This window comes from Bos taurus, chromosome 27 (assembly GCF_002263795.3).
Source record: "Bos taurus isolate L1 Dominette 01449 registration number 42190680 breed Hereford chromosome 27, ARS-UCD2.0, whole genome shotgun sequence".
NCBI lineage: Eukaryota > Metazoa > Chordata > Mammalia > Artiodactyla > Bovidae > Bos > Bos taurus.
This window is the reverse complement of record NC_037354.1, coordinates 5,854,654-5,873,812: the sequence shown is the minus strand read 5'-3', so window position 1 is coordinate 5,873,812 and position 19,159 is coordinate 5,854,654. Positions and strand designations below refer to the sequence as shown.

General features: G+C 45.0%; 1 protein-coding gene across 2 annotated transcripts in view; it reads right to left on the bottom strand.

Annotated features, from left to right (window-relative positions):
• Positions 1-15,903: 15,903 nt before the first annotated feature.
• Positions 15,904-19,159, bottom strand: part of AGPAT5 (1-acylglycerol-3-phosphate O-acyltransferase 5) — a 47,875-nt gene continuing 44,619 nt past the window's right edge. Inside the window, exon 8 of one of the 2 annotated variants that reach the window (XM_005225924.4) lies at positions 15,904-18,467. In XM_005225924.4, the coding sequence (XP_005225981.1) occupies positions 18,242-18,467 (226 nt within the window). In that variant the 3' untranslated portion in view covers positions 15,904-18,241. Of the gene's footprint in view, positions 18,475-19,159 lie in introns of both variants that reach the window. The other variant, NM_001075932.1, reaches the window with a different exon arrangement.

Below are 19,159 nucleotides of genomic sequence, written 5' to 3'. Positions count from 1 at the left end.
ACGAGCTGCCTGTTTGAAGTCCATTCCTGTTCAAACCTAGGCAGCAACCCCAGGAGGAAAGATGCTTTCCAACTCGAGGCTAATGGCTGTGGTTTGGAGATGGGCTAGTTAAAGCAGATGGACTTTCATGTTTTCAACAGAGTCAGCACCTTCTGGTGGTCAAGGGAAATGAAATGAACTAGGAAACGCTGTCCATCGTGAGATGCAAAGGGTTCCATGATCATGATCTCCCATTAAAGGCAGTTTTTCCATGTGGAAAGAAAGCAGTCACCTAGTCATAGGCCTCAGATGGGTCAGGGGCCAGTGGGAACCATCCTCACAGCCCTGCAGATGGAAAATCAGCCTGCATCATTTTATCCAGTCCCGGGAAGGGCATTCTCAAATGATTCCATGGGCTGGAGTCATGGAGTGATGGCTTCTCCGAGGCCCCCAGGGAGGCCTTCAAATTTAATGACTCCCCATGGCGGTAAATTTCCTTTAGGTCATTTGCTCATTTAAGTTTGCAGAGAGGTTTTTTGTTTTTTGGGTTTTTTTTTTTTTTTTCATGAAAAACCAAACCAAAGAAAGAAAAATAATATAGTTCTATTTTTTAGCCAGGAGCTTCCCTGGTGTCTCAGTGGTAAGAATCTTCCTGCTAATGCAGGAGACATGGGTTCGATCCATGGGTTGGGAAGATCCCCTGGAGTGGAAAATGGCAACCCACTCCAGTATTCTTGCCTGGAAAATCCCATGGCCAGAGGAGCCTGGCGGGCTGCAGTCTATGGGATTGCAAAAGAGTCAGACACAATTAGTGACTAAACAACAATTTTTTAGCCAATTTTTCTAGTAACAGAAAAATACACCAGTTTAAAATTAATGTTTATTCCCTTGGATTTATTTGAATGAGTCAACAGCAATTCAGATTATGATAGCAAACATTTATCTCACACCTATATGCCAGCCCTGATGCACTGATTCACCTGGTCCTACCAACAACCCAAGATGGAAGGAACTCTTACCTGTTCCCAGATTGCAAATGAGGAAACCAAGACTCAAGGAGACTTCCTCAGAGACACTCAGTAGGGGCAGGAGTTCCAGGCTACCATGACCAATGGACACTGGAGCAAAACCCACACTTCACGACCCCCTGTCTGTGCCAGCTGTGTTCAGTCTGGAAATGAACACATTTTAATAGTGAGAAAAATTATGACCTGTTGCAGGTTATACATGGGCCCCTCACCATTTAGTAACATTCCACAAGGCATGTCTTCCCAACCTTCTTCAGACCTCTCCACGTGCATTTAGGGGCACAGTTTTCCACTAGTTGAGGCCCTGGTGCTGGGAAAGACTGAGGGCAGGAGGAGAAGGGGGCGACAGAGGATGAGAGGGTTGGATGGCATCACCGACTCAATGCACATGAGTTTGAGCAAACTCCAGTAGATGGTGAAGGACAGGGAAGCCTGGCGTGCTGCAGTCCAAGGGGTTGCAAAGAGTCAGACACAACTTAGTGACTGAACAACAGCTATGGAAAGGGAATTACAGAGGGCTGTTTCCTTCGTATCTCCTGACTTCAGACATCCCAGAGAGCACCCCAGGCCTCTGAGGCCAGGCTCTCTGTGAACCCCACCCTGCAGCTCTTGGAAACTGTCCCCTTGCTTCTAGGAGTGCAGCGAAGATCTTTCCTGGTGTCCAAAGAGAAAGCTGACCTCTCTGTCTCTAGGTGTTTCGCACGGAGGGAAAACCAGTCTCTCCAGCACATGGCAGCCGGGTCTCCACCAGTGACGCCAGCAACAGCAGGTCTCCCCCCTGGGAGAAGGAAGCCCCCAAAGGCAGGGCTGTGTCCTAACCTGGGAGCTGACCCCACTTGCCTCACGTGCGAGACTGGTGTGAAAGGGGGAGGGTCCAGCTGGACGCATGAGGCCGACAGGACAGGAGGGACCTTCTGTCCCCGCACGGCGAGGCAGGGGTGACTGATGAGGGCTCTGGGCGCCTGAGCAGGCGGGGTGTCCTCCCCACGGAAGACAGAGCCCCTGGGCACCTTCTCCCGGCACTCAGGACGCAGGAGGGACTCGGGGTGCCTGGAGCAAATTACCTGGGAGCAAGCGAGAGCCCGGGAAAGAACCGAGGCCTGGCCGCGGGGCAGCTACGTAGCGTCCCTCCGTGTTAACAGGATGACTCGGCCTTGAAGCCGCTGTCTTGCTTTCTGCGTCTTGGTTCTCAAACTCATCTTTGAAGGACTTGGGCTGAAGCCAGTGGCCAAACTGTCGTCCCTCTGCTGGCCACGAGATGGCGCGCCACCCCTTTCTGCGACCCGCGTCCGCTGAGAGCCCGGCCCAGCTCCCGCTCCCCTGGGCGGCGGCTTTGCGTAGAGAAACGCTCAACAGAAGTCTGATCTAGGCGGGGATTTCAAAAACAACAACAAAAAAGAGCCAAACACAAATGTACTAAATCTGGAAGCCCGTCTGGGAGAAAAAAGCCTGGAGCCAAAATATTTCCCGGGTCACGGAAGCTGAGATGCGCTACCTAGGAATCCTCATCTCAGGTCCTCGGAGGTTCCGTCTTACACGGAACCGGCGACCCCGCCGTTTAGGAAGCCTCGCTCGGGCCACGGGGCCGCCAACAGGCCCCCCTGACTCCCGGTCTCCATCCGCAGGCGGGGTCTCCTCGGTATGCGGCGGGAAAAGCCGGCTGTTGGTATGGTTTTCCCATCAGCCTGGCCCTTCCGGCCGCTCCATCCTTTGCGGGGAAACCCGAGCTGTTTGGGCCCTGGGGTCCACAGGACCGGCTGGGCTGGGCCTCGCTGTGTTCACATGGCTGACTGTGAGTCCCTCAGTACCTCGGGCAGGCTGGTCCCTCCCGCAGAAAGCTGCCTCCTTCGTGGCTTGTCCCGAGGAGACTTGTCTTCCCAGGCCTGCGGCTGTGACCTTGACTGGGTACGTAGGGAGCCTCGGGCCTGTTGGAGGTGCTGGTTTAGGGGGTCTGTGACTCCGACAACCTCTGCCGTCCCCGCCCTCCAATGCTGCGGTCCCAGGACAAACAGGAAGGCCTGCAGAGAGGGAGGAGCAAGTCCATGCTCTGGACTCTCCTGAACTTCACATCGATCACCTTTGAGAAGTTTTCTGAGGACACACGGGACGGCGGCTTTTTCTGGCTTCCTCAAATAGGACCTTTGTTGGCTTCTGCCTCTGAAGTAAAATGAGTTGAAATAATAAAGCCCTAATTTTAAACCACGTGACCTCCTAGATTGCTCCAGGCCCGCCTTCCCACTCCATCTTCTGGACTTTCCTTTGCACACACATCCCTGGTGTCTCTTTCTCTAAGACGGGCTTCCCAGGAGTCTCAGTGGTAAAGAATCTGCCTGCAATGCAGGACACCCGGGTTCCATCCCTGGGTCGGGAGGATCCCCTGGAGATGGGCGTGGCAACCCACTCCAGTATTCTTGCCTGGAGAATCCCATGGACAGAGGAGCCTGGTGGGCTATAGTCCATTGGGTCGCAAAGAGTCAAATACTACTTAGCAATGAAAGAATAACAGCAGTAAAGAACACCTGTCCTCTGGGATCAGGGTCCCAACCCATGACCTCACTTTACCGTAATCACCATTTAAGACCTTCTCTAACACCAGTCACATTTTGAAGTCCTGGATAACAATCCCCGTGATTCCAGAATCAAGCCCACACTGCTTTCCCACCTGGAGGCGGGGGCAGGTTGACACGTATTCATTCACAAACCCAATCGGTCATTTTGCTTCCCCTGGACACTGCTGGGCCCTGGGAAAGACAGCTGACAGGTCAACAGTGGATTTGCCCAGATTAGATATGAGCAGCATTTTGGGAGCAGGAAGATTCGTGGGTTGGGCTGGGCCAGGCTGGGAATTCGGACAGGGGTGGGGAGCGAGAGGGCAGACACTCCTTCCTGGGGCAACACCTGCCCAGTGTCCATCAGCTGCGTCCCTCCAGGCTTCTCCCTGACAGTCCACACGGAGAGGGGGCACCCCGCAGACAGACACCCAACCGCAGCGCGCGTGTGTTCACTCTCCCCAAATCCACTCCTTGTCCCAGAGTCGCCCGCTGCATTTACAGACAGAGCCGACCTGCCGGCCTCACTTTGTATACCCGAACCTCCCCTCCCCAGCCTCCTCCCCCGACACACAGACGGCATGAACGTGTCTGAAGGAGCCAAACCAGAGCACAGAGAAGCTGAGAAACCCTGGCGGAGTAGGAGGCGCATGACAGCCTGTCCTTTCTGATTCCTGATTGGGTCGGTTCAAGGAGGTCACGTTGTCAAAGGCACGGCTCTCCTGCAGGCAGAAACTTCATCAATGGAAGAACAGCAAGACAGCAGGAAGTCTGACCCCAGGGAGAATCAGACGCACGTCTAGGCCAACTTCAGTCCTGCCTGGCAGTTCTGTCCTGGAGAAAGGGGTGGGTGGGGAGGAAACCCTGTGTTTCTCCGCGACCACACGGGGCTGTGCCCGCCAGCTCTCCCAGGCCTGCTGGGCGGGCGGTGTGCAGCCAGAGAGCTTCCCACGTAGGCGCTGGTCGCGATGACCTTTCTAGATGAGAGAGCCCTGCCGGTGACCGAGGGCTGCTGACTTCCCCAAGGAGATGGGGGGCCCCGCCACGCTGGCAGAGGCCGGGCCGGGGCTGCCCCTCGTCCCAGCCGGCGGGGGTTGTCTAGAGGCCTCCTCGGAGGCGCTGGGGTGAGCGGTCCCTGGTGCTTGGCTCACACGCACGGATTCGGACCTGGCTCAGCCCCTGGCTCTTCAGGAACTCTGCCTAAGTTATTTAGTCTGGGTGGGCTTCATGGGCCTCAGCCGTGATGCAGGATGGACTTGCCTGTCCTCGGAGTCTTGGACGGGATGGGAGGGGTGAGGCAGCTCAGGTCCCCAGTCTGGCACCACGACCCGGTGAGACCTGCTGGTTCCTCTCGGCGTCTTCCCACCCCCGCCACCCACTGCCCCGTGCTTCCATCAAACATGCTTCTCCCGCCCCCAGACCCAGGCTGCTCCTCCTGCTCTCCTCGCCTGGGCGGGGGCTCCAGCTTATTCTGTCTACACTTGACACCTGCCTTTCACCCCAAAGTCCATGATCACCACCGCTCCCCACGGGGTATCTGGACGTAGGCTTCAAAGTAACTTTTAATGTGAAAATCTAAGTATTATGCAATATTATCAACGAACTAGTGCTCTTCTGCTCATACACATTTACAGTTTCAAAAGAAATGACCAATGGCTTTTATTCTGTAAATCCCTGGACTCCCTGGACAGGGGATGTGTTTTTCCAACTGGCCTTGTCTCCGTGGACCTGTTTCATCGTCTATGGACATTAAAGCAAATGTCACACATCTCTTAGGGCCCAGTTCTGTTTTTGGATGAGATTTAAAAAAAAAAAAAAAAAAAAGGTAATAAATGTTCACTGTTGTGAACAGGACATTTGGGGACCCCTATCTATTTCTCCTTGAGAGTCCCTTGGACTGCAAGGAGATTCAACCAGTCCATCCTAAAGGAAATCAATCCTGAATATTCATTGGAAGGACTGATGCTGAAGCTGAAACTCCAAAACTTTGGCCACCTGATGCAAAGAACTGACTCATTGGAAAAGACCCTGATTCTGGGAAAGATTGAAGGTGGGAGGAGAAGGGGACAACAGAGAATGAGATGGTTGGATGTCATCACCGACTCAATGGACATGGGTTTCAGCAAACTCCAGGAGATAGTGAAGGACAGGGAAGCCTGGCGTGCTGCAGTCCATGGGGTCGCAAAGAGCTGGACACGACTGAGCAACTGAGCACGCACACACAACACGACATTATTCACAAGATTACAAGATTGTTCTTCTAACAACTTAGGGGAATTATCTTGTTTCCTATGCACTTCTCAAAATCAACTGCAGCCTTGTTAAAAATAAGAAGTCTCATTCTTTTGCTGTCAGCATTTTTAATGTGTCTTCTGAGGCTGCTATAAACATACTGCCTTTCAACACAATTCATCCCAAGTAATTCCCTTTGGAAAGAATGAAAGGAACAGACAGAAGTAACAAGAGCTTCTCTTTTCATTAGAAGCAGATGCGACAGCACACAGATATTTTCCAATAATTATTTGCAGTCACTCTACCACATAACATTAACTGACTGAATTCATTTAGAGACAACCAGAAAGAGGATTTTTCAAATACTGCAGATTTTAGGACTTTACTGAATTACTACTAGCCATCATGATACCATATGGAATTATGTTCTGATAATAGTGCTGAACAAAATAACCTATGTGCCTAGTAAATTTAACATTTTTTAATTTGGAAAAACTTGACGATATACAAAAAATCCCACCCCCCCACCCTACCCCTCTTCCTCCACACAGAAACTGACAAGATATAACCACTCAAAGCCCAATCCAGAATGAAAACCTTTTGATAGCATCATATCTGCCTCACATTGTCTTCCTTGGTTGTGCTTTTCTGTCTTCATCACCATCAGTTCCTTGATGACCTTCCCAAACCATAGCTTCCATAACACTTGCTAAATATTGACTTTTATTGACTTTTAAAAAGAATTTGTTGACTTCAGACTATAAAAGTGAGACATAGTAGCTTTAGAAAGACTTCAACTGATATTTGATCTGTTGGCCCAGTGATTAACTGTGAAACATAGAGCCTCGGGTGTGTATCTGTGGTTCAGTTCAGTTCAGTCCCTCAGTACGTCTGACTCTGTGATCCCACGGACTGCAGCACACCAGGCTTCCCTGTCCATCATCACCTCCCGGAGCTTGCTCAAACTCACATCCATTGAGTCGGTGATGCCATCCAACTATCTCATCCTACGTCCTCCCCTTCTTCTGCTTTCAATCTTTCCCAGCATCAGGGGGTTGTCCAATGAGTCTGTTCTTCCCATCAGGTGGCCAAAGTATTGGAGTTTCAGCTTCAACATCAGTCCTTCCAATGCACATTCAAGACTTATTTCCTTTAGGATGGACTGGTTGCATCTCCTTGCAGTCCAAGAGACTCTCAAGGGTCTTCTCCAACACCACAGTCAAAAGCATCAATTCTTCAGTGCTCAGCTTTCTTCACAGTCCAACTCTCACATCCATACATGACCATTGGAAAAACCACAGCTTTGACTAGACGGACCTTTGTAGGCAAAGTAGTGTCTCTGCTTTTTAATACACTGTCTTGGTTGGTCATAGCTTTTCTTCCAAGGAGCAAACATCTTTTAATTTCATGGCTGCAGTCACCATCTGCAGTGATTTTGGAGCCCAAGAAAATAAAGTCTGTCACTGTTTCCATTGTTTCCCCATCTATTTGCCATGGAGTCATGGGACTGAATGCCATGATCTTAGTTTTTTGAATATTGAGTTTCAGGCCAGCTTTTTTTCACTCTCCTCTTTCATCAAGAGGTTTTTCAGTTCCTCTTTGCTTTCTGCCATAAGGATGGTGTCATCTGCATATCTGAGGTTATTGATATTTCTCTCAGCAATCTTGATTCCAGGTTGTGCTTCACCCAGCCTAGCATTTTGCATGAGGTACTCTGCATAAAAGTTAAATAAGCAGTGTGGCAATATACAGCCTTGATGTACTCCTTTCCCAATTTGCAACCAGTCCGTTGTTCCATGTCCGGTTCTAACTGTTGCTTCTTGATCTGCATATAGATTTCTCAGGAGGCAGGTAAGGTGATTTGGTATTCCCATCTCTTTAAGAATTTTCCACAGTTTGTTATGATCCATGCAATCAAAGGCTTTGGGGTAGCCAATAAAGCAGATATTTCTCTGGAACTCTCTTGCTTTTTCTGTGATCCACCGGATGTTGACAATTTGATCTGTTTCCTGTGGCCTTTTCTGAATCCAGCTTGAACATCTAAAAGTTCTCGGTTCACATACTACTGAAGCTTGGCTTGGAGAATTTTGAGCATTACTTTGCTAGCATGTGAGATGAGTGCAATTATGCGGTAGTTTGAACATTCTTTGGCACTTCCTTTCTTTGGGATTGGAATGAAAACAGACCTTTTCCAGTCTTGTGGCCACTGCTGAGTTTTCCAAATTTGCTGGCATATTGAGTGCAGCACTTTCACAGCATCATTTTTAGGACTTGAAATAACTGAGCTGGGATTCCATCACCTCCACTAGGTTTGTTTGTAGTGATGCTTCCTAAGGGCCACTTGACTTTGCACTCTAGGATGTCTGACTCCTGGTGAGTCTTCACACCATCATGGTTATCTGGGTCAAGATCTTTTTTATATAGTTCTTCTGTGTATTCTTGCCACCTCTTCTTAATATCTTCTGCTTCTGTTCGGTCCATACCATTTCTGTCCTTTATTGTGCCCATCTTTGCATGAAATGTTCCCTTGGTATCTCTAATTTTCTTGAAGAGATCTCTAGTCTTTCCCATTCTATTGTTTTCCTCTATTTCTTTGCACTGATCACTGAGGAAGGCTTTCTTATCTCTCCTTGCTCTTCTCTGGAACTCTGTATTCAAATAGGTATATCTTTCCTTTTCTCCTTTCCTTTTCACTTCTCTTATTTTCTCAGCTATTTGTAAGTCCTCCTCAGACAACCATTTCACCTTTTTGCATTTGTTTTTCTTGGGGATGGTCTTAATCACTGCCTCCTGTACAATGTCATGAACCTCCATCCTTAGTTCTTCAGGCACTCTATCAGATCTAATCCTTTGAATCTATCTGTCACCTCCACTGTATAATCATAAGGGATTTGATTTAGGCTATACCTGAATGGTCTAGTGATTTTCCCTATTTTATTCAATTTAATTCTGAATTTGGCAATAAGGAGTTCATGACCTGAGACACAGTCTGCTCCCGGTCTTGCTTTTGCTGACTTTAGAGAGCTTCTCCATCTTTGACTGCAAACAATATAATTAATGTGACTTTGATATTGACCATCTGGTGATTTCCAAGTGTAGAGTCTTCTTTTGCATTGTTGGAAGAGGGTGTTTGCTATGACCAGTGTGTTCTCTTGACAAAACTGTTAGCCTTTGCTCTGCTTCCTTTTGTACTCCAAGACCAAACTTGCCTGTTGTTACCCCAGGTATCTAAGTTCCTACTTTTGCATTCCAGTCCCCAGTGATGAAAAGGACATCGTTTTTTAGTGTTAATTCTAGAAGGTCTTGTAGGTCCTCATAGAACCATTCAACTTTAGCTTCTTCGGAATTAGTGGCTGGGGCATAGACTTGGATTACTGTGATATTGAATGCTTTGCCTTGGAAACGAACAGAGATTATTCTATCATTTTGGAGATTACACCCAAGTACTGCATTTCAGACTCTTTTGTGGACTGTGAGCACTAGTCCACTTCTTATAAGGGATTCTTGACCACAGTAGTAGATATAATGGTCATCTGAATTAAATCGGCTTCTCTGGTAGCTCAGTTGGTAAAGAATCCACCTGCAATGCAGGAGACTCTGATTCGATCCCTGGGTCGGGAAGTTCCCCTGAGAAGGAACTCAGTTTCCCTTGGAAAACTCCACTCTAGTTTTCTTGGGCTTCTCAGGTGGCTCTGATGGTAAAGAATCCACCTGCAATGTGTGAGACCTGGGTTCAGTCCCTGGGGTTGGGAAGATCCCCTGGAGAAGGGAATAGCTACCCACTCCAGTATTCTTGCCTGGAGAATTGCATGTAATGGAATAGCTACCCACTCCAGTATTCTTGCCTGGAGAACTGCATGGACTGAGGAGCCTGGCAGAATTCCATGGGGTCGCAAAGAGCCAGACACGACTGAGCTCCTTTCAGTTTCACTGTCTCTATCGAATGAGGTAAATAAACATGCTGGGTGCCTAGTATGCCGGGAACTGGGATGGAATCTCAGGACCCACAAGCCCCAACCGACCTGTCATCCTGTAGACCAGTCTGCCCACCAGAAGCCAATGCCAGACACACATGCATGTTAGAGCCGGGCCAGCAGTTAGAAATAAAATGTGTCAGGGAACAAAGTGACAGACTTGACACCAGAGCCAGCAGACACCAGCGTGGGTGTGGGAGTAAGAGTGTCAGACAAGCTCGGCCTGGAGGTCCCCGAGAAAAGGGCCAGGGAAGGGTGCTCTGTATGGTTTACTTCTGACCTTTATTCAACTTCTAGAAACAGATGGGGAAGGAATACAGAGGCAAAAAGGAAAAAAAAAAAAAAAGGATAAAGGTATTAGCACACATGAAGAAAGGAATCGGAGAAGGCAATGGCACCCCACTCCAGTACTCTTGCCTGGAAAATCCCATGGATGGAGGAGCCTGGTAGGCTCCAGTCCATGGGGTCGCCTAGAGCCGGGCACGACTGAGTGACTTCACTTTCACTTTTCACTTTCATGCATTGGAGAAGGAAATGGCAACCCACTCCAATGTTCTTGCCTGGAGAATCCCAGGGACGGGGGAGCCTGGTGGGCTGCCCTCTATTGGGTCGCAGAGAGTCAGACACGACTGGGGCAACTTAGCAGCAGCAGCAGAAGAAAGGAATAAATTGTTGCCTTGATCCTTTAAAATATACTTTATTTCATTTCACAATATCAAGTTTATCCTTGTCACATGCCAAATTAGAACAGCATACCAAAAAACTTCAAACAAGAAAGTTGCTAGTTCTAGTGTAGAGCAGAACCACTTATGGACATATACATAGACACAGTATACAGGGTAGTTTGGGGCTCCCGTGGCGGTGGCTCAGACGGTTAACAAGCCACCTGCCAATGCAGGAGACCCAGGCTCGATCCCTGGGTGGGGAAGATCCTCTGGGGGAGGAAATGACAACCCACTGCAGGATTCCTGCCTGGAGAATACCACAGACAGAGGAGCCTGGCCGGCTACAGTCAGTCAATGTGCAGAGGCGGGCATGCCTGAGTAACCGAGCACATACACACACACACACACACGTGCGCGTGTACATGGCACTGCACAGAAAGCCCTTTGAGGTTGCTGTTACACACCACCTTCGCCGACCTCAGAAGGAGTCTGTGCTGCAAGTCTGAGGGGACAGACACTCCTCAGCCTTTAGGACCAATGTGGGGTCAGTTTGGAAAGATCAGATTTTTATGAAAGATGGAGAATCTTCCCTTTTGTAATCTCTATATTCTTTTATCTAGATTTAAAAAACCACTGTAATCTTTAAATAACTATGGTCAGAGTAATGATCATCCACTTTTTAAAGGCACTTACAAAGTCTGAAATACTGTGTTACATCCTCATTAAGCAGGAGTGCTTTTCTCTGTCAGAAGTATTAGTTAAGTGACTTTCGTTTACTTTATTTGAACTCTGAATCTCCTCACCTGTAGAACCAGGGGTAGGAGGAGGATTTGAAGAACCAGACGTATTTAGTACTGCTACATTCCATGTGCTGCATACAATATTTCAGATGCACTGACTTACTGAGACCTCAGCCAGCCTTTGAGGTAAACACGATTATTATGACTGTTTAACAGATTAAAAAAAATTGGGTCACAGAAACTTTACATTTTAACTTCAGTTCAGTTCAGCTGCTCAGTCGTGTCAGACTCTTTGCGAAGAGTCCGACCCCATGAATCGCAGCACGCTAGACCTCCCTGTCCATCACCAACTCCCGGAGTTCACCCAAACTCATGTCCATCGAGTTGGTGATTCCATCCAACCATCTCACCCTCTGTCATCCCCTTCTCCTCCTGCCCCCAATCCCTCCCAGCATCAGAGTCTTTTCCAATGAGTCAACTCTTTGCATCAGGTGGCCAAAGTATTGGAGTTTCAGCCTCAGCATCAGTCCTTCCAATGAACACTCAGGACTGATCTCCTTCAGAATGAACTGGTTGGCTCTCCTTGGAATCCAAGGGACTCTCAAGAGTCTTCTCCAACACTACAATTCAAAAGCATCAATTCTTCAGTGCTCAGCTTTCTTCACAGTCCAACTCACATCCATTCATGACCACTGGAAAAATGACATGACCATTTTTACTTGCTCAAGGTCAAATGTCAAGTGGAGAAACTGTGAGCCAAAAGCTGGCAGTCCACTTGCTGCCTGCTTACTCTCGACAGCCAACAGTTAGTTTCCCGCCATATGGGACCTGCTATGGGGATCAGATGAGAGATCACGCCCCTGGAGTAGCACACTGCCCCACCAGACAGTAAGCACGTCTCGAGAAGAACCAAAGGAAAATGAGCTTCAAAAGTAACATATAATACTCTATCATTATATCTGTCAATGCAACATACCTACCTATCACATATGTATGAAATAACTATCTGCAAACACAGCCTCTGTCATCACATATATTGCCAGGAGGGGCTTTGCAGGTGGTGCTAGTGGTAAAGAACCCATCTGCCAACGGAGGAGACAAAAGAGACACTAGCTCGGTCCCTGGGTTGGGAAGCTCCCCTAGAGGAGGGCATGGTAACCGCTCCAGTATTCTTGACTGGAGTATCCCATGGACAGAGGAACATGGCGGGTCACAGTCCGCAGGGTCACACAGCCAGACACAACTAAAGCTACTTAGCATGCACCCATGCATATTGCCAGGTAACTAATTTTTGAGATTTATAGTTTCCCTTTTTTGGTTGAACTAATGAAGCATCAATAAACCCAAGAATGTAAGTCAGAATTTATTCTGAACATACTATAAGGAGACAAGACTCTTAGTAAATAAGCATTCTTTTTTCAGATATAAAGATTTATAAAAATAAAGTTGCAGAACATGTCTTTCTTAGTCACAGATAAAATCATGAATCATCATTAATATGGATGAATAACTGAGCTGTCTCCCCACCATCAGTAAGCATTTATTGAGAGTTTGCTGCACAAATCAGATTTTCTTCAACACAGTAGAAAGTTATTGAGCTTTCTATTTAGGGTGACTTTTTGAAAAACAGGCTCCTCCCTTCCCTTCCCCCTCCCCCGCCCCCCACTCAGGATAATAACCAAGAATCTCTGTTTTCATTCCAGTCCCAAAGGCAATGTCAAAGAATGCTCAAACTACCGCACAATTGCACTCATCTCACATGCTAGCAAAGTAATGCTCAAAATTCTCCAAGCTAGGTTTCAATAATACACAAACCGAGAACTTCCAGATGTTCAAGGTGGATTTAGAAAAGGCAGAGGAACCAGAGATCAAATTGCCAACATCCACTGGATCACAGAAAAAGCAAGAGAGTTCCTGAAAGACATCTACTTCTGGTTTATTGACTACGCCAAAGCCTTTGACTGTGTGGATCACAACAAACTCTGGAAAATTCTTCAAGAAATGGGAATACCATACCACCTTACCTGCATCCTGAGAAATCTGTATGCAGGTCAAGAAGCAAGTTAGAACCAGACATGGAAAAGCAAACTGGTTCCAAATTGGGAAAGGAGTACATCAAGGCTGTGTATTGCCACCCTGCTTATTTAAGCTATATGCAGAGTACGTCATGCAAAATGCTGGGCTGGATGAAGCACAAGCTGGAATCAAGATTGCTGGGAGAAATACCAATAACCTCAGATATGCAGATAACACCATCCTTATGGCAGAAAGCAAAGAGGAACTGAAGAACCTCTTGATAAAAGTGAAACAGGAGAGTGAAAAAAGCTGGCTTAAAACTCAATATTCAGAAAACTAAGATCATGGCATCCAGTCCCAACACATCATGGGAAATAGTGGAAACAGTGTCAGACTTTATTTTCTTGGGCTCCAAAATCACTGCAGATGGTGACTGTAGCCATGAAATTAAAAGACGCTTGCTCCTTGGACGAAAAGCTATGACCAACCTAGACAGTGTATTAAAAAAGCAGAGACACTACTTTGCCTACAAAGGTCTGTCTAGTCAAAGCTGTGGTTTTTCCAATGGTCACGTATGGATGTGAGTTGGACCATAAAGAAAGCTGAGCTATGAAGAATTGATGCTTTTGATTGTGGTGTTGGAGAAGACCCTTAAGAGTCTCTTGGACTGCAAGGAGATGCAACCAGTCCATCCTAAAGGAAATCAGTCCTGAATATTCATTGGAAGGAGTGATGCTGAAACTGAAGCTCCAATATATTGGCCATCTGATGGGAAGAACTGACTCATTGAAAAATACCTCAATGCTGGGGAAGACTTTGAAGGCAGAAGGAAAAGAGGATGACAAAGGATGAGATGGTTGGATGGCATCACCGATTCAATGGACATGAGTTTGAGCAAGCTCCAGGAGTTGGTGATGGACAGGGAAGCCTGGTGTGCTGCCATTCATGGGGTCACAGAGTCGGACATGACTGAGTGACTGAACTGACTCTTTGACCTCAGGTATAAATAGTCCCAGAATGTCTCCCCAGTTAGTAGAAGCAATGAATTTACTTAATTATCCATAAATTTGAAAACACATCAGTGAAATCTTGGGGCTAATGTGACATTGTAACTACTCTAAACTGACACAGATAAGTGATTGCCAAATGGCACACCAAAACATCTGAGTAAAAAGTTTTAGATTCAGTCAATGGAGATTTTACCTATGTAAGGTGTTAGGTTCAGTTACTGTGTTTATAAAGACAGTTATACTAAATCGTAACACAACATTCCAAGTTAGCCAATCTTTAGTTTAAAAGTAGGTGTAACTCATAACAGAGATTGTCCCTCCTTCAAATTCCTACTTATAAGCAAAGATATGTAAGTTACTACAAGGTGGTATCTGGAATACGTGCCAAGAAAACCTCTTCCTCAAGTCAACACTTGAAGAACAAATCTTATTTTTTACTGTATACATTTGCAATTGTACACATGAAATCCCAGGATAGACATTTCTCCATTTTCTCAAATGTGAGTCTGCTATACATCTGGCAGTTACTTTGCACCTATGCTTCATGGGCAAAGGTTATACATTTCTTAGTTTTAGTGGTCAATTTATTCAGATCATTTTACTGATATGGACTTATTCAGTGAAGGTAAGTATAAACCATATAACATTATGAAAGAAACAATAAAATTTATGTAACTGGGTATTTCTTTGAAATCAAAGGTCCGTCTAATCAAGGCTATGGTCTTTCCAGTGGTCATGCATGGATGTGAGAGTTGGACTATAAAGAAAGCTAAGCACTGCAAGAATTGATGCTTTTGAATTGTGGTATTGGAGAAGACTCTTGATAGTCTCTTGGACTGCAAGGAGATCCAACCAGTCCACCCTAAAGGAGATCAGTCCTAGGTGTTCATTGGAAGGACTGATGTTGAAGCTGAAACTCCAATATTTTGGCCACCTGATGCGAAGAGCTGACTCATTTGAAAAGACCCTGATGCTGGGAAAGATTGAAGGAGGGAGGAGAAGGGGACGACAGAGGATGAGACAGTTGGATGGCATCACCAACTCGATGGACATGAGTTTGAGTATGTCCTGGTGATGGGACAGGGAGGCCTGGTGTACTGCAGTCCATGGGGTTGAAAAGAGTTGGACACGACTGAGCAATTGAACTGAACTGAATCTGGATATAAAGAAGAATTGTACCACTCTAAATGGAAAAAAAAAATTACATGGAAATGATACAGATGAAAGAAGTCACCAGTATGTGTGATGTAAGGATCAGTCGGATTCGTTCTTGACTCACCAACCTGGCTAATTTTAAGCATCTGACACTTTTCAGTGTGGTATCTTAGTAATTACAAAATTGTCAAGCAATTAAGAATCTCCATACATCTTGGTGGTTCAGACGGGAAAGAATCTGCCTGCGTCCGGAACATCCCTTGGAGAAGGGAATGGCAACCTACTCCACTATTCTTGCCTGAAGAATCCCAAGGACAGAGCAGCCTGGCGGGCTACAGTCCATGGGGCCGAAGAGTCAGACACAACTGAGCTACTAACATTCATTCATAAATCTTATAAAATATATGGATGACCTTATATAACCAAATTAACACACTGTGTCACAATTTTGAAGATTTTAATGTCCTTAATGCAGGGCCAGCCATAGGGCCTATTTTATGTAGAGAGAGACTGTTGGTGAATTTTTGGGTCACAAAATGTTAAATAGCACAGACATCAGAGACAGTGAAAGATTTTATTATCTCTTTTACTTTCATCCAAACACACCCTTTTGTGAAAAAGATAAAAGCATGCACATTGACTGCAGTCTTTTAAAGAAAAAACAAGTCTAAGCCATAAGTCAACAATAATATAAACAAAACCTTAAATGATATTATGTGAAATTATTTACTGGTATATAGAGTTCTTAATTTCAGAAAATAATAATTCAAGTCATATCAATACATGTTAGAAAGAAGCTTCTAATTTTCAAAATATTTTGATACAAAAAAATTTTAAACATTTTATAGACCTTTTGTGAGAAGAATATAATGGTAGTTATAAGAAACATGCTGTCCAAGTGATCTTGTGCAGCTCACTTGGCCTTCTTCAAATCAGTTATAGTCAACATAATTCCAGTGGTATTGCTTCTTAAAATTTAGAGCATATCCATGACATTCAAAATAAGTTACACAACTTAATTTATTGTGATCTAATTAGAAATAGTTCCTAACTTTAGGACTGTTAAAAAGAGTATTTAACAAAGACATGGCATTGACACAATTGCGCTTTAGAGGGTAAGAGAAAGCTGCAATGTGGCGTAAGAACAAAAGTTTTACCTGCACCTTCATTTATAGTGAGGCCGATGGTATCCTGTGGGACTGTGTGTACACACACACATTACATACTAATGTGTCTATATACATACACATACTAAACTATGCACAAACCAGTTCATACTACCCAACTCTTAAGAGGGGTTTCTTGAAATAACTTACTCTGGTTCTGGAAAACCAGACAAAATTCCTCTTATTATTTCTATTTTGTTTATCATGATTTAAGAGGTGTTTTCATCTGGGGCACTGATACAATTTTACAGCAAAAACCCATTACTCGGAAGCAGAAATGGGTATCTTAAGGGACTAATAGGCCATTGAGCTTGAACTGTAACATAAAAGTTCCACACTTTAAAAGGTCCTCTTCTTGAGGGTTAGTTGTTCCAGGACTGAAAATTGTGTGACGTGGATCCTGAAACACCACTCTTTTCAGGTGACTCTGATGAATTACGCGGCCCCATTAACACTAATGGGAACTAAACAAATTCACTCTGTCCTGATGGATTAAGTCTGTATTTACCGGCTTGAGGAAGGCAACTTCTTGACGTAAAACAACACAAAATGCCTTTGCCGCGGACAGTGGGCTGGCTCACAAGAGCTTAAACGGTTGAAGCCTGCGTCAGGACACAGCACTTCCGGGTGAGACCTGCGTCAGGACACAGTGCTTCCGGTGAGGCCCCGTGTCCGCTGTGGGCAGCACCTCTGCTGATGATCTGAAGGAAAGGAACTCGAGTAGAACGGAAACCGACCATGATGACACAAAAACATGATTTTTGGATTAGACATTTCACTGAACCCAAGGGTAACAGGCAAAAGGCACGTGCTAGTAAGTCTAGTCAGGTGTCTGAGAGCTCCCACCATCTTCGATATCTGTGGACTCAGGTCTAACAAAGGTTCACACTGATTATTTCGACATAAAAAATAACAGGAAATCTTAAGGTTTTCAAGTACTTATGGCACAAATGTCATGAAGTTCTAGGAGCTTAGCCTAAATCTTCAAAAAGCTGAGCAATTTAAAGTTCTGCTACAATGAATCTGGATCACAATTTTACTTTTTTTTTTTTACATTATTCTTTTGTATAGAGTACAGGGTGTGCAAATGAAGCTGTTTCAGTAAATATTAGAAATACTATTTTGCAAATATCAAGTGAAATCAGCTAACAACACAACACAATACAATAAAAGCCTGCGCTAACACAGAGCTTCTCCCACCAACATTCCCCGGCCCTTTCCTTGTGCCCTTCTTGATTCTTAATTACAATTTCTTTCATTGACTTGGAGAAATTAAACAAAAGGCAAAATATTTCACAGTTGCAAAACACTAAGTACTTTAGTGATAAGAGTTGGCCCAATCAAGTCTTAAAAAAAATTGAAAATGAATATAGTAAAATACATTGCAAATTAATGTTCATGAATGCCACTATTTGATTAACACAACAAATATACAATCCTATCAATATTCTGCAGTTGACATTAGTTCATAGGAAATGCCAAGAATAATATAAACTCTATTTACCTTTTCCCTTTCCAACAGCTTCTGGACTAAAGTTGTAAAACTGTGTATGTTTGCCCAAGACCAACTGAATATTGGCTTTAGTCAGAAATTCTATTTTATCCAATGTTCAATCAACAAGGCTTTATTTACACTTCTTATTAAATTCAGGAGCAATCGGATGTAACGTGGAGCCACGAACAATAAACAGCATAGCGCATCCCACCGCCTGGAGACAGCTACTCGTTTATGCTTTAATACTAACCCACAAGCAGCCAATCAAGGTTCCATAAATCCAGGTTTTCACATACAGTTTCCTTCCAGCCTCAGTCATAAGCAAACCAGCAGTCAAACCACTTAAGATCAAGAATGATGGTAAGGTCTTCTTGAGACTTAGCTTAGAATTAACACTTTCTCCAGGAAATTTGTTTCTTCTTTCTGGGTCCGGTGAATCATAGAATTCTATAAGCAATCTACGGCCAGAATGAAAAAGAAAATTGCTTTAACTTTCAGATTTAGTCATTTCAATATTTTAATTCAACAAATATTTATTGGGTGCCTGTTAGAGAAGTTACAGGTCCTTATAAGGAAATACTCAAAGAGTTGCTTTAATTGGAGTTTCTAGACAGTAAAAAAAAATCATTTTAATGGTGGATCCTATAACTCATGAATCCACTTTTTTCAAGAAGAGGGAAAAAAGTATCAATATTTAAAACACAGCTTTAAAAAAACAGAAAAAATATCCATCGATAGCAAAACAAACAGTAAATAATATATCCTAAAGTTTTTATCCAAGAAAATTCAACGTCTAAATATCATCTCTAAGCCTAAGAACTCCGTTTTTATCTTCCTAAAAACAAAATTCTAAAATTTCTACTTTTAGGAATTTGTGTAAATCACAGGGAGCCTCACACACTCCCCTCCCCGATCCCGAGAGGCCCCCACCTGGTACTTAAGAGTAACACTCAGCATTTGCTCCAAAGTCATGTTATTAGCAGGAGAGACACCAGGTCAACCCCAGAAACTGTTTAGGCTCCAAAACACTAACAGCAAAACAACACTTTGGCCACAAAAATGTCAATTGCCCCTGTTTTTCCACCAAACGCCCTGGGGTCAGTTCCACATACATGTGAGGCACCATCCTCCACCCACGCCCTGCTGGCCC